Source organism: Urocampus carinirostris, chromosome 10, assembly GCF_059441175.1.
Source record: "Urocampus carinirostris isolate Australia breed hairy pipefish chromosome 10, RoL_Ucar_1.0, whole genome shotgun sequence".
NCBI classification, from domain to species: Eukaryota; Metazoa; Chordata; class Actinopteri; order Syngnathiformes; family Syngnathidae; genus Urocampus; species Urocampus carinirostris.
In genome coordinates this window covers 3,425,147-3,450,809 of record NC_142358.1, presented here as the reverse complement: position 1 = coordinate 3,450,809, position 25,663 = coordinate 3,425,147, and the positions used below count along the sequence as shown (strand labels likewise).

Here is a 25,663-nt window from a genome sequence, read left to right as displayed (position 1 = left end):
TTGTGAAAGGATAGTGGGATTGTGGACGCGTTCTTAAGGATGGGCTGGGCACCCGTATGATGCGGCAGGGGTAAACGAGTGAAAGCTGTCGGGCCCTGCTGTTGAACAAAAGAGTGTGTTGTGTCACCCTGACCCGAGTGACATTGCCGCTTTCTGGTGTCCCATTTCATCTGGAGGGACAAAAGCATGACCAACTTGGGTGCCGAGGTGCCTAACTTGTTTGGGTGTTTGGGCAATTGGGTTGGCCATGGTCCAAAAATGTTTGTGTGTTTTTTTGCCATTTATTTCCCTTTTATTTTCTTTGTTATTGTATGTGTGTGTCTTGCTGTCGGTGAGTGGAGAGGTGTTGTAAAAAGATAGTGGCATGTTTGGACGCCTTCTAAGGGATGGGCAGGGCACCCGTATGATGCGGCAGGGGTAAACCAGTGGAAGCTGTCGGGCCCTGCTGTTGAACAAAAGAGTGTGTTGTGTCACCCTGACCCGAGTGACATGGCCGCTTTCTTGTGTCCCGTTTCATCTGGAGGGACGAAAGCATGACCAACTTAGGTGCCGAGGTGCCTAACTTGTTTGAGTGTTTGGGCATTTGGGTTGGCTATGGTCCAAAAATGTTTGTTAGTGTTTTTTGGTATGTTTTTCCCTTTTTTATTTTCTTTGTTATTGTATGTGTTTGTCATGCTGTCGGTCACCCCTCTTGAGGGATATGACCAAGGTAGATACATTTTTGCCTGTATGGCTCTTTAGGTCAAAAAGGTTCACGATCCCTGCACTAATAGTTTGTTCTCTCACCATCCAGGTGGTAATGTTCCTCGCTGTCCGGGTCAGTGAGCGAGTAGAGTTCCCTGAGCAAAAGCGGGTACTTGAGGACCCTCTGGATGGGCTTGATAAGGTAGGACTCCAGCGTGGATGAATGTTGCTGCTTGGGGTTACGCTGGTCCAGGAAGGCCTTGAAGTCGGGGTCGCTTTTTGCTACAGAATTTAAGAAATTACATTTAAAGGTCCCTTGATTATGGGCGTAATCCGAATTCCATCAGTGTATTCCATTTGTCTTAGCTCACCCTTGACGAGGACCTTCGGTACTTTGGTGTGGCTGGCACAGAACGCGCTATAGATCTTAAAGCGGTCGGCATAGTAGAGGAAGGAGCCCCCCAAGGAGAATAAAACTTTCTGTTAACGGCAAACGTAGGTGAAATGTTTAACATTGTGCTTTATTTAACTGAATATCTAAATATTTTGCATCATTACTTTGAACTGCTCCACTTTCTCCAGCTTGTCCAGATCAGGAACTAGACGGGTACCGTCCTCCAGAGTCTTGAGGAATTCCACCTGGAAGTCCACCATTTCTGGAAGATTTCCAAAGAGGACATCCAGCTGGAGCAAGAGATGGGGTTGGAGTTCAGACACAATGCATCAAAACCCCCCAAAAAAAAAAAAAAAAAAAAAAAAAAATCTGATTAAATAAACTTCATTTTATGCGTCTGAAAACTAACACCTATCGTATTTGGAAAGATTAGGTAATGCATGCGCAAATTAAGTTATTTGTAATTCAACACCAAAACGTAAAACTAAGTCCGACACCAAACAACGTCTGCTTTATTTATGCCGCAATAAAATATACAGTAAACAAGGCTCACGATCATTTGTGTGGGGTTATATTCGCTACTACTGTTCAAAATATTGTTTGTTTGTTTCAAAACTGTGATAACACATCCTGCAACAATTTTGGGTTTCTTTATCTTTTTATTGATGCCAAATGAAAATGTGAAAAAATACATATTGCACGAAACCAAATATAAAAGTATATATTTATACAAATTATATATATATTTTTTTTTAAATTGCAGCTGGTAAATGTTATTGCACTTATTCTAATTGCAATATTTTTCTTTTGCATTGTTATTATTATAACTTGGGCCAGTTTTTCTAAGCACTATGTTGTAAGTATAATTTTTTTAGCTCTTTTATTCAGATATTCTTTTATATTTTTTTGTCTTCAAAGTCTTTTTATTACATGTTTAATCTCGTTGCATACAATGCTTCAAAATATCAATGACAATAAAGACAATTCTAATCCCGATTTTAATTGTAAATATAACTTGAAATAATTCCTGCATCATTGAGTAATAATAGAAACGGAGCAATATTATTCTCGCCTGATTTTTTGTTTTGCAATCCCATGCCTGCAAAAGAGTGTATCATGTGCATTTTAGCTGGAAAAAACCTGGTACAAAACCATGAAGGCTTACCTGGTTCTAGTTAAAAATTTGACCACTATCTTAAAAACAAAACATTGTATTTTACACTTTTTTCCTAAGGCTGGGCGTTTTGAAAGGTGGTCATTTGGAGATGACGAGGGCACAACTCAAAAAACTAAACTTATCCAACCGTGTATTTAACTTTGGCCATTTTTTAGACAATGTGAAAGAGTCTCTATTCTGAAGTCAATTACTGATTGTGCACACTAGTGTGTAATAATCGCACGCAGAAATGGATCCCGAGTTGCATTGCCCACAATTATTTTTGGCTCGGTTTTGAAAACACATCGTAAATATGCATACATTTATGTTGGAAATGTCATTGGCTAACGAATGTGTTCTTAATATCAATTACATATTGCACCAGCTAAATTAAGAAAATAACAACCTCCGGAAAAATGTCCTCATCCAAGTCCCATTCAATTGTCATTAATAGTAGCATCCTTTCCGACCAAAATACTAATGATAAAAGCTTAATAGTAGCGCCGTGCAGCAGATGGAGCTCGCCGTTTCCAAGTAGCACATACAGGTGCAAAAACATCCCCTCCTCCTCTATATTGCTGGCACAAAGCTCGGCATTCCGCTGTTATGCAAGACACTTCTCTTGGCTTGGCTTTGTTGCGCCCACGAACGACCTTGGCGGATAAACACGTACCTCGTCTTGAGTCAGGAAGCTTTCTTTTTGCAGCGGGGTTAAATATTTCCAGATCAGGCAGTTGAGGTCCTGGAAGACAAGTTGGGTTGAGTTAAAATTATATTGTATTCTTTTGGCTTTATTATTGTACTGTTCTCAGCTCAGGGATGCTGCTGGAAATGTGAATTTCCCTTCGGGGATGAATAAAGTATCTATCTATCTATCTACAGTATATATACATATATTGCGTGGTCTATATAGCCAGACTGCCAAGAAACATGCTCAGGAAACTTTACTCGCTCACTGACCCAGACAGCGAGGAACATTACCAACTGAATGGTGAGAGAACAAACTATTAGTGCAGACTGCCAAGAAACAATGGCAACAATTTCAAGCATTTTCAAGCACTTCACCCCAAAGCTTTTTTCTGACCTTAAAAAAATCTTTATTTAAAACACCCTTACGAACTCTGAATATACAGTAGATATGGGATATGGTAACCACACTTTACGACTTTTTACGAGTCTGTTCATTTTAAAGGGGAGTTTTGAAACGAAACGAACGAAAGGAACGAAATTCAAGAAAAAACTTTGAACAAGGCACAGATGCTTTTAGGTGGATTTTATTTTTTACCTGTCGCCATTATCGTGTGTTTCCGAGTAAATACTTACATGGTTAGATTCACTGAACTGTCGTAAATGTAATGAGACGTTGTCTGGGGAGAATTCTGTCATCAGCTGAATATTAAAGCGTGTTATTGGTGAGCTATACCAGCTTTATAGTTTTCGGGTATCTTGTTTCAGACTGATGTTTCTGTGATGAGTACATTTTGAAACAGTCATGGCTAAACGTTAAAATATTTTCAAAACATACTTTTTTCACTGGACTGTACATAATTATATATTATGTATATATTATGTGTGTTGGAGCTATTTAAATAAAAATGCATTTAAATGAAACAAATTCAGATAAAATCTCATCTCATTAGCCGTACCGCTTATCCTCATCAGGGTCGCGGGGGGGGGGCTGGAGCCCATCCCAGCCATCTTCGGGCAGTGGGCAGGGGACACCCTGAACTGGTTGCCAGCCAGTTGCAGGGCACACGGGGACAGACAACTCATTCGCTCATTCATACCTAGGGACAATTTGGACCGGCCAATTCACCTGAAATGCATGTTTTTGGAATGTGGGAGGAAACCGGAGTGCCCGGAGGAAACCCACGCAAGCACGGGGAGAACATACAAACTCCGCACAGAAAGTCTGGAGCTGGATTTGAACCCACGACAGGTTCCCATGACATGAACCGTGCCGCACAAGCGCTAACCACTGCGCCGCCGTGCTGCCCTCAGATAAAATACATTATGACATAATCAAAAATAATAATTCATGTATATTATACTGACTTTGACATAGGTGCGCTCGGTCTCCACCAGCTCACCGATGACCTTTCTCAGTTTGTCGGCATCGGAGAGTTGTCGAAGCGCAGGCGGCACGGGAGAATCGGGACTGGGCGAGGATGAGGACGGGAAGTCCGAAGACGGGTTCATGTCATGGAGGCTGCGGCAAAAAGCCGACACCTGCTCTGTGTTCTGAGGCAGCCAAAAAAAAAGAAAAAAAAGTTTAAAAAAAATAAAATAAAATAAAAAAAAAAAGGGCGATGACTTCCACTAGTTTCGAACTTGAACCGAAGAAGGCACAATAAGAAGCTCAGATTATGATATACTGTATTATATAGTAAAACTCACTTCTACTCTATAGCATACGAGTAACCTAATCTTCTTATATGTAATAACTTGTGAAGCCCTTAGAGACTAATTGTGATTAAGGGCTATACAAATAAAAATGACTTGACTTGACTTGACTAGTAATATGACAGATAATTATCAGGTCGAATACAGCCAAATATGGGATCGCGATTAAAAGCCTGATAGACAAGAAAGACAACACTTATTCACTAAGCGCCACGGTATAATAGTTAATCAATTGACACAACTTGTTTGTTAAGAAGAACAATTTGGTCATTTATCCTCTCTACCACTGAATAATGTGCGCGAGTAGGATGCATAAACAATTAACAGCGATATACATTTTAAGTATTTATGTTACTCATCAGGATAAAGATAGATTCGCATACAAGTACAACTTGGTCGTCTCTCCTCCCCACCTCTTCATTGACCTGTTGCCCTCTGGTAGGCGCTACAGGTCCCTCAAACCTAAAACAAACAGGCTCAGGGACAGGTTCTTCCCCAGGGCCATCACCACGCTAAACAAATGCACGTGGGCTTATTTCACTTTTTGTTGTTGCCAAATGAAACTGTGAAAAAAGAATTACTCTTGCATATATGTATCTTTCAAATGTTTATTTTAATTGCTGCTGCTGAATGTTATTGCACTATTGTTACAAAGCACAATTGTTACAATGCACTATTCTTCTTCATTGTATCATTATTATTACTATAACTTAGGGCAGTTTTTTAAGCACTATGATCAAATTTTTTTGCCTATTCATCTTGTACTAGTCTTTTATCTTTTTTTTCTAATTAAAGTCTTTATTACATGTTTTAGCCTGGAGTGCCATGTCCAATCTCGTTGCATACAATGTTTCACAACGTTGATATCAATGACAATAAAAACAATTCTATTTCTTATTATTCTAATTCTAACTCGAAGCTGTATAATTTTGTTATAATTGTAAAACAACACTAAAGAATTAATTGTATTTTATTTTGGAGAGACCGTCGTTGGTCGTCGCCCCAAAAAATATGCAGAGAGAAACATGCTTTATTGCATTCGGGACACGTTCAAAGTTCCAGACGTTCAACATTGGTCTTTACAGTGTTCTCAAATAAAGTTAAGATATCTCGTGAAGGTCGTCCGCCCCGGCTCCCACAGCATATCAGGTTGTGACCTCTAGCAACAACTTTATCCCACGACCTACACCAGATGCCTACATACTTATCATTAGTTATTATCCACATTCCACAACACTTGTTCTTCTCTTTAAAGTCTTTATTACATGTTTATGCAGGGTGCCATGTCTTATCTCGTTGCATACAATCCTTCCCAATGTTGATATGGAAGACATAAAGGCTATTCAATTCGATTTGATTTTGTGTGTGTTTTCTAAACATGGCCTGTAGTTAAAAAAAGTGATCTATTTCCTACAGTAGCAGTATTTTATCGGTTATCATTATCAATAGGAAAAAGGAGTTTGTGTGCATCCATAATACTTATAATAGTGTCTATTATGAGTGTGTGATAACAACAGTTCAGCTTTTCTCTTCCTCCTACGTTTCAAATCGTAAGTGAGTCATCTCACCTCGAGCTGTTGTCAAAATACTCAATATGACATACAAAGAGTTGAAGGGTCGCCATGGGAACCAACCTTCATTTGAACGACACTCTAATTAGGGAGGAGTAAAGGTGTACCGGGGTGACAACGCACATCATGCAAGTTACTTTGACGAATTTTGGATTTATTTCCATCGTGGCTCATTCAAAACTGCCAGAGATGATGGTAACGGGATCCATGCTTTTAGGGGGTTCATTTTGATGTGGGGCATACTTGAGATTTTAAAATTTCCTGATCTTTTTTAAAATGTAATTATATTTCATTTCAACACATTTTGTCATTGATTCTCTTTTCAAATATATTTTGCCAGCATTTGAAAAAAATGGTACTAAAATATTAAGTAATTTTTCCCAAATATTATTTTTCCCACTGTGTATAGAAATGTAAATTAAGTATTGCATACTTTACCTACTTTGTTATTTGGAAATAAATGTATTTAATCGTAATCATAACATTATAATTAAATATGATAAATAAATTGTAAACATTTATGAAGGAAAATCTTGAAAATGATCAAGGGTGCCTAAACTTTTGCATACGACTGTATATATATATATATATATATATATATATATATATATATATATATACATATCCCTCCATCCATTATCTGCACTGCTTATCTTCAGTAGGGTGGCGGGGGTGCTGGAGCCCATCCCAGCTATTTTCGTGCAGTGGGCAGGGGACACCCTGAACTGGTTGCCAGCCAGTTGCAGGGCACACAGGGAGAGACAACTCACTCACTCATTCACAACTAAGGGCAATTCGGACCGGCCAATTAACCTAACATGCATGTTTTTGGATTGTGAGAGGAAACCAGAGTTCCCGGAGGAAACCCACACAAGCACGGGGAGAACATGCAAACTCCACACAGGAAGTTTGATCTCATGACCTCAGCTCAGAACTGTGCCACGAGCTAACCACTGCGCCGCCGTGCTGCACTATATACACACACACACATATATGTTTTATTTATTTATATATATATATATATATATATATATATATATAAACACACAGTTGTGGTCAAAACATGTGGCAGATCTGCTTTTTGGTGATTCTCGGTTGAATCTTCACCCTCCTGAACCAATTTTCTCTCAGCAGCAGGTGATAGCTTGGGTTTTCTTCCAGCGTGGCAGTGATAAAACAGTGCCATGCACTTTACACTCACAAACAATTCTGTGCACTGTTGCACTTGGGACCTGTTCCAATCACTCTATCAGAGAAAAAAATCATAGTTGTACAAATCACTGGAAACTCAAGAGAACCATGACATTATGTTCTTCACAAGTGCATGTAAACTTTTGACCACAACTCTAAATATATATATATATATATATATATATATATATATATATATATATATATATATATATATATATATATATATATATACATTTATAGATGTCTGGAGATATATTTATGATTGGCCCAAATAGACTGTGCCTACAACCGCATCATCATCATCATCAATTCCCTCCTACTCCAGTTTACTTGTCACTATTCACTCTCCTGTCCACTGAAAGCAAACATTCCTCAAAAACATTTTTTCATAAAAAAGCATTGTTCGGTGCAGTAGATGCAAGATATTTATTTTTCAAATTGATAAAAAAAGAAGTCTAAGCTCACCAGATGAAGCATTTCAAAGAGCGAGTCGCACGAGCGCTTCCTCCACTTGAGCGAGGACATAGCAAATCGGACACAAATTGTTTTCCTTTAATCGAGTTAAAATCAATGCACGGTGCCCCTTTCCATCCCCACTCTGGTTGGTCGACAGGACAAAACTATAACTGTGAGGAAGGAAAGCAGAATCTCCTCCTCACTGGTAGCGGGGGCGTGTGAATGCAGAGTTTGAGTGGTGGGGGAGGGCAGAGAAGTGCAGGAAAAACTCGTACTGGGGGGACTACACCTGCAGCCCAAACTGCCAAAGAATCGTTTGTTGTGGTGGGTTAGGGGTCTTTGTGCATTAAAGGGATAGTGTGTAATATTTCGTGCCTCCTAATCATACAAACACTTTTCATTCAGTAAAAAAAAGAAAAAGAAAAACGTTGGTAGAATTTTTTGCAACTTAAAATAATTCTACTTTTTCTTGTTTATTACATTTTTCTTACAAGAAAATACTACATACACAGGCACAACAATACAATTTTGCAAAATCTATAAAATGAAGCCAAGTAAATTTTGGGGGTAAGAGTATTTAGATCAATTTGGTATTTTTTTTTTTTATAATATTATATTTTGATAAAATAAATTGTATCATGGGCAGCACGGCGGCGCAGTGGTTAGCGCGTGTGCGGCACAGTTCTGAGGTCATGAGCTCGAACCTTCCTGTGCGGAGTTTGCATGTTCTCCCCGTGCTTGCGCGGGTTTTCATCCGGGCCCTCCGGTTTCCTCCCACATTCCAAAAACATGCATGTTAGGTTAATTAGCCGGTCCAGATATTCCCTAGTTGTGAATGAGCAAGAGAATTGTCTGTCCCTGTGTGCCCTGCAACTGGCTGGCAACCAGTTCAGGGTGTCCCCTGTCCACTGCCCGAAGATAGCTGGAATGGGCTCCAGCACCCCCGCAACCCTACTGAGGATAAACAGTGCAGATAGTGAATCAATGATTGGGGGCAGCAGTAGCTCAGGAGGTAGAGCGCTCGTCTTGGGATCAAGGGATCCCAGTTCGAATCCCGGCTCGTCCGTGTTACATGTCGAAGTGTCCTTGGGTAAGACACTGAACCCCTAATATATTCCCAATAAGCAGGTTAGCGTCTTACATGGCTGTAATACAAGGCCGCTATTAGGAAATGTGGAGCACATTGTAAAGCGCTTTGGTAAGTCATTGACTTGAAAAGCACTATATAAATGCAGATCATTTCGTTTTCATTTCATTAAATTGGGACATTTGTTCAGTTTTTAAATAATCACAATAAAACATTTTAATGAATATAGTTAAACATAATCAAAAAGTTAAGTAAGAAAAATCATATTTAATATTCGATTATTAATGATTTAAATGAGAGAAAATAAAATGAAAATATATGATTTAACAATATAATAAAAGCACAATTTGTGCAAAATATGATCTGCCTTTGAAAAGAAACAAATTTGACTTGGACAAGTGAAGAGTTTACCCTGTTTACTACATTGTTCTTACTACACTTTGAGTAGCATAACGTAACTCTGGTTTAAGACAATTTGAGAAATTCCAAGTCTTTGTTTTTACTATCCAAAATGAAAATGATACAAAAGTGAATGTGCTGGTCTGTCGTCTTCCCAAGATAAAAAAATATTTTTGTGTGAAAAAGCACCAAATGTCGCGTCCAGGCTGGCGCCACATAGCACTTGCTAGCGTGCCAGAACAAGAAAACACAAAAACTGCGACATATCCTCAAGTTTGTTGCACAAACTAATTGCAGGGTTCAAACACAAATTTTCCAGGCCCAATTCAAGCACTTTTCAAGGACTTTATAGCCAAATTTTCAAATTCTCCAGCACCATTTAAAGAAATTCAGTGTGAATCATGTATTTTGCGGAGCCATAAATATATCTATGATTAACATGTGTGACTTTTAATCTTATCAAGACGTACGATTTTTAGATATTGAGTAAATAGCAAATATATTTCTGGATCTGAACAAACCGTGTGTAAATATTTTTGAGAAAATCGCTTCTTATGGGTGTTGGGTGAAAAATTATGTGTAATAATATGTAATCTGTAGTTTACATTTTCAGTTCCAGGATGTTCTTCCCATTACAATTTACCACGGCAGTAGCTCAGGAGGTAGAGCGATCGTTTTAGGATTAAGGGATCCCAGTTCGAATCCCGGCTCGTCCGTGTTACATGTCGAAGTGTCCTTGGGTAAGACATTGAACCCCCAATTACCCCCAATAAGCAGGTTAGCGCCTTACATGGCTGCACAGATCACGGACGCTATTGGGAAATGTGAAGCACAATGTAAAGCGCTTTGGGAAGTCATTGACTTGAAAAGCGCTATATAAATGCAGATCATTTCATTTCATTTCACCACTGAGAAATGCTACAGTGTTCCCATAGAATTTTGTGAGGGTCTTGGGTGGCTCGGGGGCGAGTCCGGTGAGTGTTTGGGGGCATTTCGGGCATGCGTACAACCACTCACCGACTCATTTACACCTTAGGACAACTTAGATTGGCCAGAAAACTCGAGTGCCCGGAGGAAACCCACACAGGCACGGGGAGAACATGTTAACTCTGCACCAGGAGGCTGCATTAGCTGGAAATCAAACCCGGACCTCCACACCATGGGGCTGCATGCTAGCTACTCAGCCACTGTGCCGCCATGCTTTTGACCCATTTTATTTACATTTTCTTAGGGTTAGGGTCCTCTGTATTGCATTTTCTTGAACTGGTCCTGTGCTTAATGTGGTGCTGCATTTCACAAATTTCAAGCACTTTTCAAGCCTTAAAAACACAACTTTGAAATTCAAGCACTTTCAAGGATTTAATGACCCGATTTAAGGAACAGCAGATTACTGCTGCATTGAAGCAAAATAAAAAAAAACAAAAAAAAAAACTAATTAACCTTCAGGCATGCGAGCATTCCAGAAATGAAAGGTTTTGCGCTTGTTTGTCCTCGACATGTCGATTCCACTTTAGGTATTTTTATACCGAGTGCAGTCAACAACAATAACTGTACTTAGTTTTTTTTGTTTTGTTTTTTTATTGCTTGTTTTTTTAATCTGTTTTATATTTTGTGTACAGCAAACTTCTGTGTCCTAAAAGGTGCTTTGAAATAAAATGTATTAATATAATTAATTTTACAAGGAGAGATCTACAATTGAATAAATAAAATCTGAGTAAGGATTCATGATCATTTTCACTGCAATAACGGCTAAATATAACATCAGCGCTATTCTCCTGCTATAACTCTTAATCATTTGACACTTGTTAGAAAGATTCCTCAGTAGAATATATTTGGATTTTCTATATATGTAATGGTACAACTTGGCTGTGTCTCCCACCTACCTCTTCATAATATGTGCAGGTCACCAGGGAGACACAATAATTATGTACATGACACCACGCTGTATTGTTCAATCATTTGACCCTACCTGTTAGAAGGATTTAAAGCATTTAAGTTCCTCATTCGAATATATTTAGATTTTCTACAAAAGTAGTTGCATTATTTTGTCTCCTCTCAACCTCTCTGTAATGTGTGCAAGGCACCAGAAACAGTAATTCGTCACTTTATATCATACTATGATATTCAATCAGCCGACACTACCTGTTAGAAAAGTTCTGAGCATTTATGTTCCTCAAAATTTATTTGGATTTTTTATAGAAGTAGTAGCACACCTTGGTCGTGTCGCCTCTCTACCTCTTGGAAACTTGAATATATTTCTAATTGCTGTAGAAGTATTAGAACAAAATGGTTGTGATCCCTCTCTACCTTTCTGTAATTTAACTATATTTAGAATTTCTATAGAAGAAGCACAATTTAGATGTGTCTCCTCTCTACCTGACTATAATTAAAGAATATTGGGATTTTAAAAAGAAGGAGTAGTACAATTCGGTCATTTCTCTCACTAATATATTTGGATTTTCTGTAGAAGTAGCAGCACAACTTGGTTGTGTCTCATCTCTACCTCTCCGTGATTATAATGTATTTTAATTTTCCGTAGAAGTTATCGCACAATTTGGTTGTTTCTCCCCTACGCTTCGCTTTCTCTCTCATAAGAATATATCTTGATTTTCTGTAGAAGTAGTCGCACAACTTGGTCATGTCGCTTCTTTACATTTCTGTAAATATGTTTTTTTTCACATATTTTGATTTATTTATAGAAGCAGCACTGCAACTTGGTCATGTATCTTCCCTGTATCTCCGGAACCATATTATATTATATATTTTGTAGAAGTGGTAACACAGTTTTGTTGTATTTCATCTCTACCTCTCAATATTGAGAATATATTGGAATTTTCGTTAGAAGTAGTACCACAACTTAGAAGTGTCTCCTTACTGCCTGTCCGTGTAACTATAATATATTTTGATCTTCTACAGAAGTAGTTGCGCAATTTGTTTGAGGCCCCTCATTACATATCCGTAACTACAATATATTTTTATTATATATATATATATATATATATATATATATATATATATAAATATGGGCAGCACGGCGGCGCAGTGGTTAGCGCGTGTGCGGCACAGTTCTGAGGTCATGGGAACCTCCAGCGTGGGTTCAAATCCAGCTACCGGCCTTACTGTGCGGAGTTTGTATGTTCTCCCCGTGCTTGCCTTGGTTTCCTCCAGGCACTCCGGTTTCCTCCCACATTCCAAAGACATTTATTTCAGGTGAACTGGCCGGTCCAAATTGTCCCTAGGTGTGAATGAGCGAGCGAGTTGTCTGTCCCTGTTTGCCCTGCGATTGGCTGGCAACCAGTTCAGGGTGTCCCCTGCCCACTGCTTGCTGGGATGGGCTCTAGCACCCCCGCGACCCTACTGAGGATAAGCGGTGCAGCTAATGATATATATATATATATATATATATATATATATATATTATATATTATTATTATTTTATTTGAAGAAGTAGTAGAACGATTTTGTCATGTCTACTCGCTACCTCTCACAAATTATCCATCCATCCATTATCTGTACTGCTTATTCTCATCAGGGTCGCGGGGGTGCTGGAGCCCATCCCAGTCGCAGGGCACACAAAGACAGACAAAAATAGCTCGCTCATTCACACCTAGGGACAATTTGGACCGGCATGTTTTTGGAATGTGGGAGGAAATTGGAGTGCCCGGAGAAAACCCACGCAAATTATAATTTATAAAAATACATTTTCTGTAGCGGTAGTATCTCAATTTGGTCATGTCTCCTCTATACCTCATCATGATTAGATTATATCTTGATTTTCTATTGAAGTAGAAGCACAACTTGTTCTTTTCATCTCTAATATTCAGACATGGGACCAAGTCACACATGTGCAAGTCTCAAGTAAGTCTCAAGTCTTCACCTTCAAGTCCCAAGTAAGTCCCAAGTATTTTTTTCTTGGGCAAGTCAAGTCACAAGTCAAGTCCCGAGTCTTAGATTGCCAAGTCCAAGTCAAGTCACAAGTCATAAAAACAGCGACTCGAGTCGACTCGAGTCCAAGTCACTAAGTCTCAAGTCCCCATGTCTGCTAATATTATTATATTTAGATTTTTTCTGTAGAAGTTGTAGCAAAATATATTTTTTCCGACCTGTGTGACCTCGTCCAAGTGTCCGAAGATCTCGGAGTCATCACCCAGGCTGTCTCCTGAACTCTCCAGCAGTAAACCGGCATTGTCGTCCAGGATTTCCTCTAAAATTCGAATATAAAAGGACGAAAACATAGCACCTGAATAATTAAAAAAAAAAGACTCTGAATTGAATTAAAAAGTAAAATTTTAATCAATAAAATAGGAGGCACTTAATAAGAATGAGTGATCTATTTTTCTTGGCCAAGGCATGTGTCTCATTCAGTATTTTAACACTTATATAATCTCCCTAGTTTAAATTTAAAGGGAGAGTGCAATATTTGACCACTAGATGTCACTGTATTGTACAATGCAACTGAAAAACGAGTCCTGAAAAGCAAAAAGGAGGAACAAAAACTACTGAGACAAAAAAATAATCTTCTCATTTTCTTCTCCAAAAATGGAATAAAAAGGAAAAGGGAAATAAGAAACATGAATAAACCACAAAAAGGAGGAAACAAAGTTATAATAAGTGATTGTAAAAACAATAAAGAAAAACATAAAGGGAGACAAAAGGCAGAAAAGGAAAAATAAAAGGGTAAAAAAAAGGCTGCGGGGAGGAGGACAAAAGAAATGAGAAAAATAAATATAAGTAGAAAAAAGAACAACTGAGGAAGAAAAAAGGCAAAAGGAATAAAGGAAAAAAGGAAGATAGGTGAAAAAAAGAAATATAAAGAAAAAATGGGAAAGACTGTCGCAGCAATTCAAAGTCCTCTCCCTGTAGCTGAGTCTCATCTTGTGTACAATACGTGCAAATTTCTCAACCTTCAACTATTCAAAAATGCATGTAGTCATAATATTTAAGGTGTTTTTGCCTATTATACAAAGCAAAACGTTATTTTCTTCAATTAATATTTTTTACCACCAGGAAATGCTAAATAATACACACTGTCCCTTTAAAGTTTGAAAGGTTCAAAAAGGTAAAGATGTGAATTCAAATAGGGTTTACAGGTCAGTTTTGGAGTTTCAAAAAAGCTTTTTAAAGTGTGCCACCAACAGGCCTAAGGTGGAACTACATTCGCTAACAGCACATTTTGGGTTGTTTGTCTTCAAAATTGGGCGATTTCTGGCGAGCGCTCACCTTGGCTCTGCGAAAAAATATCAGTGTAGGGATCATCTTGAGCGTCGGAGCGTCTCGGCGGCAGGAGGCAAAGTTGGCGTCGTTCTAGCGGCGGTAGCGCGCTAACCGTCAATGCTAACGACGATAGAGAGAAGGCCACTTTCATGTCCGAGAAGTCTAGGTTGCTGGCCTCCTTCCCATTCAGTTCCAGGATCTCGTCGCCTGCGTTCAGACCTGATGTAATCATTTCAGATTTAGTGTTTTAAAGTCAAACTGTGTAATAATTCACCAGTAGATGGCGTTGTAGCTTGGAATGGAACTGAAGCAGCTGGAGAAGACACTACGGAAGCCCGAAGGATACCACTCTGCTAAATTCGGATTCCCATTTCCAGGACACTAAAGCTGCTTTTGATCCCTGCCAGGGACCGAGCAATTGGGTACATCCGGAGCAGCTGAAAGGAGCCAAGTCCTGGAGTTGGTCTGAGCTGGTCTAAGAGCTAAATTTAATGGCTAGCGAGAGAAGCTATAAAAAAGGCCAGTAAAATATTTCAAGCAACAACTGCTAAAGATGAGCCATAGCCTGCAGCCAAGCAGCTCACATGAGCACCTAAAGAAGGAATCTGTGGGGAAAAAAGGCTGAAACATAATGCTCAGCTGCATAAGCCAAGGTTATTTACATGGAGCAGCAAAAAAGAACAATAGCAGCTACTGGCAAGCCATAACCAACCAAAAAGCACCAAATGCCTGAATCACAGACCTTAGTTGCGTTCGCTTCCACTTTTTAAGCACTTTAAAAGACAGTTTTTAAATTTTTTCAGTATCTTCAAAGGAAGAAATCTAGCGCAGATCAACAGTTTTTTTTTCCTGACTTTGATGACTAAAATTAAGTTGCTATCTTACTGCTAAGTACATACTGTGTGTTATTCTGAGCTGCCCCTAAGGGCCCGGTCACACAGCCGTTTGTGTCTGTATCACGGATAAAATTTTGCGTTTTTTTTTTGCCCGTGGTTGCCAGCGATGGAAAATGCGCAAAATTGGCCAACCCGCTGTTCATCGGTGGTATGCCCACAAAACAGACGCCGGCGACTGTTCCGCTTCCTCATCGCGTCATTTCCGCGTCATTTTCTCGTGTGGACCACGGGTATAAAAGCTCCCGAGCCGGTGTTGTGCCCAAATCCGACTCCTACGCAACCCCAACCCCCCACCCCCTCGCGTGAATGCACATTCTGCTGCGATCGCTTTGCATTGACGTTGGTGACTTTTTCATCCGCGTTAACAAACGCATTTTGTAGAATACGATCGCACTTTATTGTTTAAATAAACGCATTGTATAGACTAGGATCTCCCAATTATTATAATTAGCTCGCTTTATTGTTTTAATAAGCGTTTTATATAGAATACGGTCGCTATTGTTGGAAGCGCAGCAGAATGTGCGTTCACGCGAGGGGGGGAGGATTTTATATACGGAGTGCATTACCGTTCGATTACGTTCACAACAAAAACAAAGACGGAATGGTTTAAGTTGTATTACATTCCCAACAAATGCAAGACGAAGTGCATTTGGTTATATGTTCGCCATTACATTCCCTAAAAGTGGAATAAAACGAGGTAAAAGTGGTTGTAGTAACGAGGGGATGCAAATCTCAGCAGGGATGCATTTCTCGGCATAGCACCTGGCTGTAGAAATCATAACCGCTCAAGACACAGTCCCGTGAAGATCAAGATTTCAAGCTATGGCACCGAAGAAGCCAATATGTTATTATTGTAATAGTTTTTCATTTTGATTTTATTATCTTGTTATGAAATGAAAATAAATGTCAAGAAATGAAAATGGATTAAGACGAGGTCACTACGGTGACGGAGATCCATGTCCACCCCTTGACGTCTCGAGCACAACTGACGTGTGCTCGGCAAATCGCGCTGTATATACGCGGAGAAAGGCGTTTGACCGTCACACGCGTAACACGCTAATTTCACGTAATAACACCGCGATACAGGCGCAGAACATGCTATTACCATGCTCCACCCACGATTACCTGCTGAAATTTCCCGTCCTACCCATGTGTAACCACGCCCTGGCCGCGGCCAGAGCACGTCGTTCCGCGTCATTTCCGCGTCATTACCTCGTGTGCCGCCCGCGGTTAACACGTGTTCAAAGTTTTGAGCAGCTCAAAACTTTTTCGCGCGGCCAACCGCGTGTGAATTTCCCACCGCGAATAAAGCACTGCTGTATCTCGTCTATATGGCGGTCTCAAAGCGTCCAACAGCGCCCAACAGCGTCTGCTTCACGGCCAGAAATTTCTGGCCGTGATTCAGCCTCGATACGCCCGTGAAAGGCTGTGTACCCGTGCTCTAAAGTATTGAGCAGCGCAAAACTTTTTCGCGCTGCCAACTTTCCGACCGCGTGTTAAGCACTGCTGTATGGCGATCTTAAAGCGTCCAATAGCGTCCGCCTCACAGGCAGAAATTTCTGGCCGTGATTCAGCAGCAAACGGCTGTGTGACCGGGCCCTAACTTTGATCTAGGATCATTTTGTGTCAATGAGCTGTTGTAAACTGACATGAATTCTGCCATTCTGCTTTAACGATGCACGCACAGCTTGGCCACGTCATACCTGCTTACAATCACCGAAAGGGCTTTATTTCTGTTGGGTAATAATTGAGTAGAATACGGAAGACAAAAAAGTACTGCATGAATAAAAACCAGAAAATTGAGTCAAATTATGACGGATTCTGATAATTGGATGGCTCTGAAGAAGAGTGCATTCGATCTTCCAATCTTAAAGACTGTTGATCATTTGGTTTTTGTTTTACTTATTCTAATTTACATTTTGTTTGCATGTTTTCAGAGGATCTTTGTCTAAATTGGTTAAAATACATTTGTAGATTATTTTTTTAATTTGACATTTATCATTTATTTGTAGCATTGAATAGGTAACATTTTTAATTTGTATTTGATTGTTTTGCATTTTTATGGTTTTTGTGTTGTTGTTCGACTTTAAATCTGTTCGGTGTGTAAAAAGCTAAATTTGTTTTGCATTTTACATTGTAGATCTGTGAATATTTTAATTTATATTTCATTGTTGCAGGGGATCCCTGCAAAACATATGCAATTACTAGTTACTAAATAATTGAATAAAAAAATGGGGCATAATTCTTATCATTATTGATAATATATCATTGGAAAACTTTACATGACAACGCCATAGTGACAAGCCACAAGAGAAGGCGTGTTGGAGTAACTTTCACGCACTTTAAAAAAAAAACATAATTTATTGCGTGTTTGATAGAACTTCACCCAAAATTCAAGCAGTTCCTGACGTTGAAAACGATAAACAATGAACAATAAAATTCAAGCATTTTCAAGGATTATAAGCACCCGTAAAGACCCTAAATATCGGCTCGCTAGTAAAAGTTAGCAAGACCAAAAGCAGAATTCATCTAAAATGATCAAGGGGGGACAATTGCGGAGAAAACAGTCAACATGGAATGAACCTTTGCAGAAAATATCTCGAAAGGATGTTATATAACTGTCCTAAGAAAGCTTGTGTAACCGTAAGCTAGAATCAATCAATCCACTTGTACAAAATTGGTGATTGGGATACGATTAGAATTTCCTCATGCTGTAATTGTTTTACAATGTGTACTATGTTTTAGCTCTCTGCCAATCAATAATAATGGCCTTTCTTGATTATTGTAATCAAGCCAATAGTCTCCTCATGTGTCTTTTTCCACCAGCATTTAAGATACAATATCAATGGCACCAAGCAGCAAGCCATAGTCTGCAGCAAAGTGTCTAACAGGAGTTGCTAGAGAAGTTAACAGTGGAAAATATGTTGCAAATGCCCGAATGACTGGACTATGCGACCGTCCCATGCAGTGCTCAAGTATGTGTGGTAGGGGGCCGTTACGAGCTAAAAGCAACACCGAGACAGGTTAGCTTGGAAAAATGGCTATTTGGGCTTCCGTAGTTGTAAGATGGCTGCCTTAAATGTCAGCTTCCAAAAGTTGTGTTATAAAATGGCACGTTTCTAAACCTAAAATCATGTTTATTAGAACGTAGCATATGTGTTTTTGCTTAACTTTTGAATCAGTAGTGTTTTAAGTAAATTATCAAAGTATTTTTGCACCACCAGGGGGCGATATAAAACATACACTAAGGCTTAGAGTTTGTAAAATCAGAATAGGTTACAAATCAAGGTTAGAGCTTTCAAACATTCATTTTTAGCTATTTAAAAATAAAAAAATCATGTCTTTACATTTGGGTTTGAAGACAAGATTTGGGTTTCAAATTCATGATTCAAAACTGAGAGTTAGGGTTTTGAATTAGGTTAAAAATATAATACAATATAAAGCCCGTTTTTTGTTGTTAACGTTTGGGTTTAAAGATAAGGTTCTAGTTTCAAATTAACAATTCCAAACTGAGGTTAGGGTTTTAAATAAGGTTTTGGGAAGATACATTACAATCTTAAAATTCATCTTTGAAACCCATATTAAGTTTTTTTACATTTGGGTCTGAAAACATGGATCAGGTTTCAAATTCAACATTCAAAACTGAAGTTAGTTTTTCGAATCAGGATTTCGTAAAATTTGAGGCTTTTAAATTAGGTTTTTAATTAATTTTACAAGTTAAAATAAATGTTTGAAGCCCAGTTTATGTTTTTTAAATTAGGTTTTTAAATAAGCTATGTAGAAATGATTCAGTAAAATTCAGTATTCAAATCTGAGGCTAGGGTTTTCAAAAAGTCTTCACAATTTATAAAATAAATGTTTTAAGCCAAAATTTCCAGTTTCCACTTCTCCAGTTTTTTCAATTAGGTTTTGTAGGCGAGATTCAAGTTTCGAATTCAGTATTCAAATCTGAGGTTAAGGTTTTAAATACGTTTTCAAAAAGTCTTAAAAATAACTGTGTGAAGCCCTATTTTTTTTTTTTTTTTAAATTAGGTTTCAAAGAGCAGCACGGCGGCGCAGTGGTTAGCGCATGTGCGGCACAGTTCATGTCTTGGGAACCTCCTGCGTGGGTTCAAACCCAGCTCCAGACTTCCTGTGTGGAGTTTGTATGTCCTCCCCGTGCTTACGTGGGTTTCCTCCAGGCACTCCGGTTTCCTCCCACATTGCAAAAACATGCATTTCAGGTGGATTGGCCGGTCCAAATTGTCCCTAGGTGTGAATGAGCGAGTGACTTGTCTGTCCCCGTGTGCCCTGCGACTAGCTGGCAACCAGTTCAGGGTGTCCCCTGCCCACTACCTGATGATTGCTGGGATGGGCTCCAGCACCCCCGCGACCCTACTGAGGATAAGTGGTGTAGCTGATGAGATGAGATGAGGTTTCAAAGATAAGGCTCAGGCTTCAAATTCAGGAATGAAAACTGATGTAAGGGTTTTCAATTAGGTTTTCAAAAATGTTAACAATTTAAAATCAATGTTTAAAGCCCAATTTATGTTTTTTTTAAATTTGGTTTTGAAGACAAGGTTGGGGTTTCAAATTCAGGGTTTAAAACAGAGATTAGGGTTTTTATTTAGTTTTCAATTGTTTTGTACAAATAAAAATAAATGTTTAGAACCCAATTAATGTTTTTATTTTAGGATTTTAGACAAATTTGGGGTTTCAAATTCAGAATTTAAAACTGAGGTTAGGGTACTAAACCATGTTTTCAAAAAATCTTTACAATTCGGTATAAATGTTCGAAGCCAGATTTTCAGAAGTTTGCGATTTCAGATAAGGTTATAGTTTCAAATTCAGCATTCAAAACTGAGGTTACGGTTTTAAATTCGGTTTAAAAACATCTTTACGGTTTGAAATAAAGAAATAAAATAAATTCATTTTTTTAATTTGGGGTTTGAAAACAAGGTTTGGGTTTTGGATTGAGTATTCAAAACTGGTGACCGTTTTGAATTTCATATTTCAAAACAGAGTTTAGGGTTTTTAACCAGGATTTTACAAACAAACAAATTATTCAACAATAGTGCCTACCAGCGAGCCATAGCCTGTAGCCAAGCGGCAAACAAGAGGGGCTAGAGAAGGAAACAGTGGAATTAAGTGGAAAGACAGTATTAGGATTTCAAATTCAGCATTCAATTTAAATTTCTGTTTTTTTTTCCCCCCCAAAAAAATCAATTTAAAATAAATGCTTGAAGCCCAATTTATATTGTTTGAATTTGAGACTAAAGACTAGGTTCGGATTTCACATTCAGGATTCAAGCAATGGTATAATTTCAAACATAATAGCTTCACACTTAAGGTCTTGACACTGTGAAACTGAAATATCCGGCTCAGTTTCTCGTCATTTGTCCTTTCAAACCGCTCCTTCCCATAAAAGCCACTTTGTTCCCACTTTTTGATGAACACTCTAGCAAACATGAACATAAAAGGACACACAAAAACACAAAAGTAGGCTTTTAAGTGCGCCAGACCTTTAGCAAAGGCAAGTCCGCCCGCCCTCACGTCGGTGATGTAAAGCTGCTGCACTCGGTCCTCCTCCACTACAGAGATGGTGAAACCTGGAGGAGGATGAAGAGCGAGCATCGGATTACGTAAAACGGGAAAAAAATACTCAGAAATCAGTTCAGAGCGTTTGGAAAAATAGAAGAGAAGCGCTTCATACCGTAACCTATCATGCATGACTCGTCTCGGTCGAACTGGACCACTTTTCTTATCTTGGAGCAGAGTTCGACTTCTTTATAAAGCTGGTGAAAATAACACAACGCACCACGCATTATAGCGTAGGATAGCACAAAATCCTTCAAATTAGCACAATTAGAAGCTAGTGGGTTTATATGAATATTATTTTTTGCAGTGTAGCTGGAAAGAAAGGAAGCGCTGTTGTTTGCATTGGTAGCTCCTAAAAAAGATATACAGTGGACCCCAAGAGTTGGGGATCTCAAAGTGAAATCGACATACAGTGGAACCTCGGTTCTCGACCATAATCCGTTCCGGAACCCTGTTCGAAAATTGATTTGTTCGATCACCAAAATCATTTTTCATTTTTCATTTTGAAAATAATGTAAATCGTTTTAATCCGTTCCAACACCCTGAATGTTTACCTTGAATGTTTAACGTAAACGTAAAGCTAACCCAAGCTAATCGTACGTCCGCGTTATCGTAATCTTCTGTACGAAAGGTTACGCTAACATGAACGTGTAAAAATAAAAAAATCAGGTCGTTTACAAGTCATTTAGCACCCGGGTCTCCACAACAAGTGGTGAGCGGTTCATTGGAAAGGGGGCTCCGTTCCAACACCCTGAAAGTTGGGCTCCGTTCAACACCCTGAATGTCTACCTTGAATGTTCAACGTAAACATAAAGCTAACCGAGGCTAATCGTATGTTCGCATTATCGTAATTTTCCGTACGAAAGATTACGCTAACATGAACGTGTAAAAATTAAAAAAAAAGGTTAAAGAAAAGAATTATGAATAGGATTTCTTACCTTTGTGGTGGTCAGCAGAAGGCGCAGGTGGACAGTGGGGTATTCCCTAGCAAGATCAGACACCCGCACACCTCCTTCATATTTTGCTATTATTTCTTTCTTAAGTGCACTACTTTTCTTTTTTCACCTGTAGTAACTAACTGCACTGACTTTCTTCGGAGGCATAATTAGGGGCTAAAACACTTCGTACACCTATATTAACGAAGCACGTCCGCACACGATAACAGTTGGTCACGAAAAGAGCGATCAACACCCGTACGCCACTCAGCATCGCACCCTAGCGTACGCACTCACGCATTACCGGCGTTCGAATTTTTTGACCGAACAGCGAAGCAAGAATTTCTCTAAATTTTTGGTCGGACTCAGATTTGTTCGAACTGAGAGGCGTTCGAAAACTGAGATTTCACTGTATAACGAAGTATCGAAATGTTATGCTAATTAGCGCTAAACACCCATATTCCAAGAAAAAAAAGACAAAATACTTTACAGACACTGCCCTACTTACAAAAATTCGAGTTACGACGTATGGTACATACGAACATTTTTTTCGGGATGTCGAAAAATATCCAGACATTGCTGTAAGTTAGATTTTGTATTGTGTGCACCTTTATCAGAGTAGAGGACAGTGCTGCGGTGTATCTTTCCGCCGCGTGGCGCTGTAAGAGGTCACCCAGCATCCACCCCGAAGAAGAAATCTGGCTTATACTTCCTGGTTCGTGTGTATACACACTGCACTGTATCTCAAGCACGCTAAGAACGTTAACGTTTTCATTGTTGAATATCTCGTGCATTCATTTGATATGGTTGGTGTGAAGTTTAAAGAAGAGGCAAGCCCTTTCTTTTGAAATCATTTTGGATTTAGTGTATTAAAGTCACACTGTGTAATAATTCACCACAAGAGGGCGGGTGTAGCTTGGAATGGAACTAATGTAGCTGGAGAAGACACTACGGAAGCCCGAAAGATACCACTCTGCTAAATTTGGATTCCGATCTCCAGGACACGAAAGCTGCTGTTGATCTCTGCCAGCGACCGAGCAATTGGGTACACCCGGACCAGCTGTAAGGAGCCAAGAGCTGGAATTGGTCTGAGCTGGTCCAGGAGGCTTAATTTAGTGGCTAGCGAGATAAGAATATTAAAAAGGCCAGTAAAATATTTCAAGAAGAAACTTTATTTACATGGATCAGCAAACAACAACCATAGCGACTGCAGACAAGTGGCTATGGAGCTTGTGTGTGTGAGTGGCTGCAGTGGCTAGAAAAGGAAAGCATTGAGAAAAAAAAGTGTTACATAAGTAAATCATGGAACTCAGCAAGGTTTGCTCTAATAAATATCTGTGGAAGGCGAAACACTGAAAGACAAAGCAGGAGCAACAAACAACAAAAGCTTCTAACGACAAGCCATAGCCTGCAGCCAAGTGGCTAACATGAGTGACTAGAGAAGAAAACAGCGGGAAAAAAGTGAAAGACCTGATTCACGGAAATGGGCAACGTTTACTTTCATGAGCAGCTTTGGAAAACGGGGGGCCACCAATGAACGAGGCAGAATCACCAAAAAAATAACAATAACTGCTAAAGATGAGCCATAGCCTGCAGCCAAGCGGCTCACATGAGCGCCTAAAGAAGAAAACTGTGGGGAAAAAAAGGCTGAAACATAATGCTCAGCTGCATAAGCCAACGTTATTTACATGGAGCAGCTAAAAGGAACAATCGCAGCTATTGGCAAGCTCTAACCAACCATTAGCCAACTGGCTAATATGAGTGGCTAAAGAAGGAAACAGTGGGGCAAAGTGGAAGATGCCTGGATGACAAAACTCAGCCGTCGAAGGCGAGTGACACTGAAGGATGAAGCAGCTAATAATTACAGTAGAGGCCAGCAGTGAGCCATAGCCTACAGCCAAGTGGTGAACATGGTTTGCTAGAAAAAGAACCAGTGTTAAAAAAAGCACCAAATGCCTGAATCACAGACCTTAGTTGCGTTCGCTTCCACTTTTTAAGCACTTTAAAAGACAGTTTTTAAATTTTTCCAGTATCTTCAATGGAAGAAATCTAGCGCAGATCAACAGTTTTTTTTCCTGACTTTGATGACTAAAATTAAGTGGCTATCTTACTGCTAAGCACATACTGTGTGCTATTCTGAGCTGCGCCTATCTATGATCTAGGATCTTTTTGTGTCAGTGAACTGTTGTAAACTGACATGATTTCTGCCATTCTCCTTCAACGATGCACGCACAGCTTGGCCACGTCATACGTGTTTACAATCACCGAAAGAGCTTTATTTCTGTTGGGTAATAATTGAATAGAATACGGAAGACAAAAAAGTACTGCATGGATAAAACCAGAAAATTGAGTCAAATTATGATGGATTCTGATAATTGGATGGTGTAAAGTTTAAAGAAGAGGCAAGCCCTTTCTTTTGAAATGAAAGTGGAATAAGAAAGCTTGATGCGGCTGAGAAAATGTTTGGATAACATTTTTTGGTCCACTCTTTACCACGGAGGAGGAAGTCGCCTAACTCTTCCAAAAGTAAGTTGAACTTTATTTATTTATCTTTATAATCAAGTCAAGTCATGTTTATTTGTATAGCCCTTAATCACAAGGAGTCTCAAAAGGCTTCACAGACCACAAGATGTCAACGCCTAGTGTGTAGCTTTGTTTTTCCGTAATATGCTTTATCATTCAGCCTGCTTTGTAATGGTATAGAGCATATTATTTTATTAAACGTTTATTTTAATTAGTTTCAAAATATACACGTTACTTACACAAGCTTCAAACATACTGATATAAACCGTAAACATACATTCCATAGAAAATAAAGCACTGGATCAACTTACGAACAAATTCATCTTACGAACGATCGTCCGAAACTTCGCTCGTTCGTAAGTAGGGCAGCGTCTGTATAGCAAGGGTCTCAAACTCAATTTACTTGGGGGCTGCCGGACCTAGGGTCTTAGTGAGGTTGGGTCAAATGGGTTTTTTCACAAGAAAAGCTCTGATAATAACATTCCACTGTTCCCAGAAATATTTTGAATTTATTTTCCCAGAATCTAAAAATTTAAAAAAACATTAAAATAAATATACAAATCAATCACTCAGTCAGTAAAAAATGAATCTATAATTTTTGTGGACTGTGCTTACAATTAACTTTTCATATTAAGTTGGAGGCCTCATACTATTATCCCAAGGCCCACTGGGCCGCTATTTTGCGACCCCTGATATATAGTATGCACAACTTATGTGTGATATATGTAAATAGGATTACAAACATAATATTTCAATGTAAAAGGAAGATTGGAATTCTCTTTACGTTTGGTGTGTCGCCACTTGAGCTGGTCAAGGGGAGAAGCAGGAGGATGCGGTGGGACGGCAGGAGACGGTGATGTTGGATTAAACTTCCACTTGCCTTATTTGCCAACTAATTGTTAATAAAAGTCCTGATCATTGATTGGTTACGGCCAAGCAACTTAGCAAAGGTACCAATGTGTGTGCCTTCTTTGTATTTCTTGACAATGGTTATCATGTTTTTGCTCCTCCTTTAGCATCACCATAAGCCTTGGGAAGTTTTTACGAAGCACACATAATTCTGAACTGATACAGGAGGCAGAAAAAATTAATTGTGAGAGGTAGTTCAGTCAATAGCAAATGGGCTTCTTCATGATGCTGTGACGCAAACTAATATTAGATCATCATTTGATAT

General features: G+C 39.1%; 1 protein-coding gene across 5 annotated transcripts in view; it reads right to left on the bottom strand.

The window, feature by feature from the left end:
- LOC148357504 (rho guanine nucleotide exchange factor TIAM1-like) overlaps positions 1–25,663 on the bottom strand; it is a 105,929-nt gene that overhangs the window by 16,002 nt on the left and 64,264 nt on the right. For 4 of the 5 annotated variants that reach the window (XM_088346481.1, XM_088346484.1, XM_088346482.1 and 1 more), the window contains 9 exons: positions 21,147–21,228; positions 20,956–21,042; positions 14,565–14,777; positions 13,448–13,548; positions 4,290–4,475; positions 2,908–2,976; positions 1,243–1,368; positions 1,056–1,164; positions 787–966 (listed from right to left, as the gene is read on the bottom strand). In XM_088346481.1, the coding sequence (XP_088202607.1) occupies positions 787–966; positions 1,056–1,164; positions 1,243–1,368; positions 2,908–2,976; positions 4,290–4,475; positions 13,448–13,548; positions 14,565–14,777; positions 20,956–21,042; positions 21,147–21,228 (1,153 nt within the window). The remainder of the gene's footprint in view (positions 1–786; positions 967–1,055; positions 1,165–1,242; positions 1,369–2,907; positions 2,977–4,289; positions 4,476–13,447; positions 13,549–14,564; positions 14,778–20,955; positions 21,043–21,146; positions 21,229–25,663) is intronic. The other variant, XM_088346485.1, reaches the window with a different exon arrangement.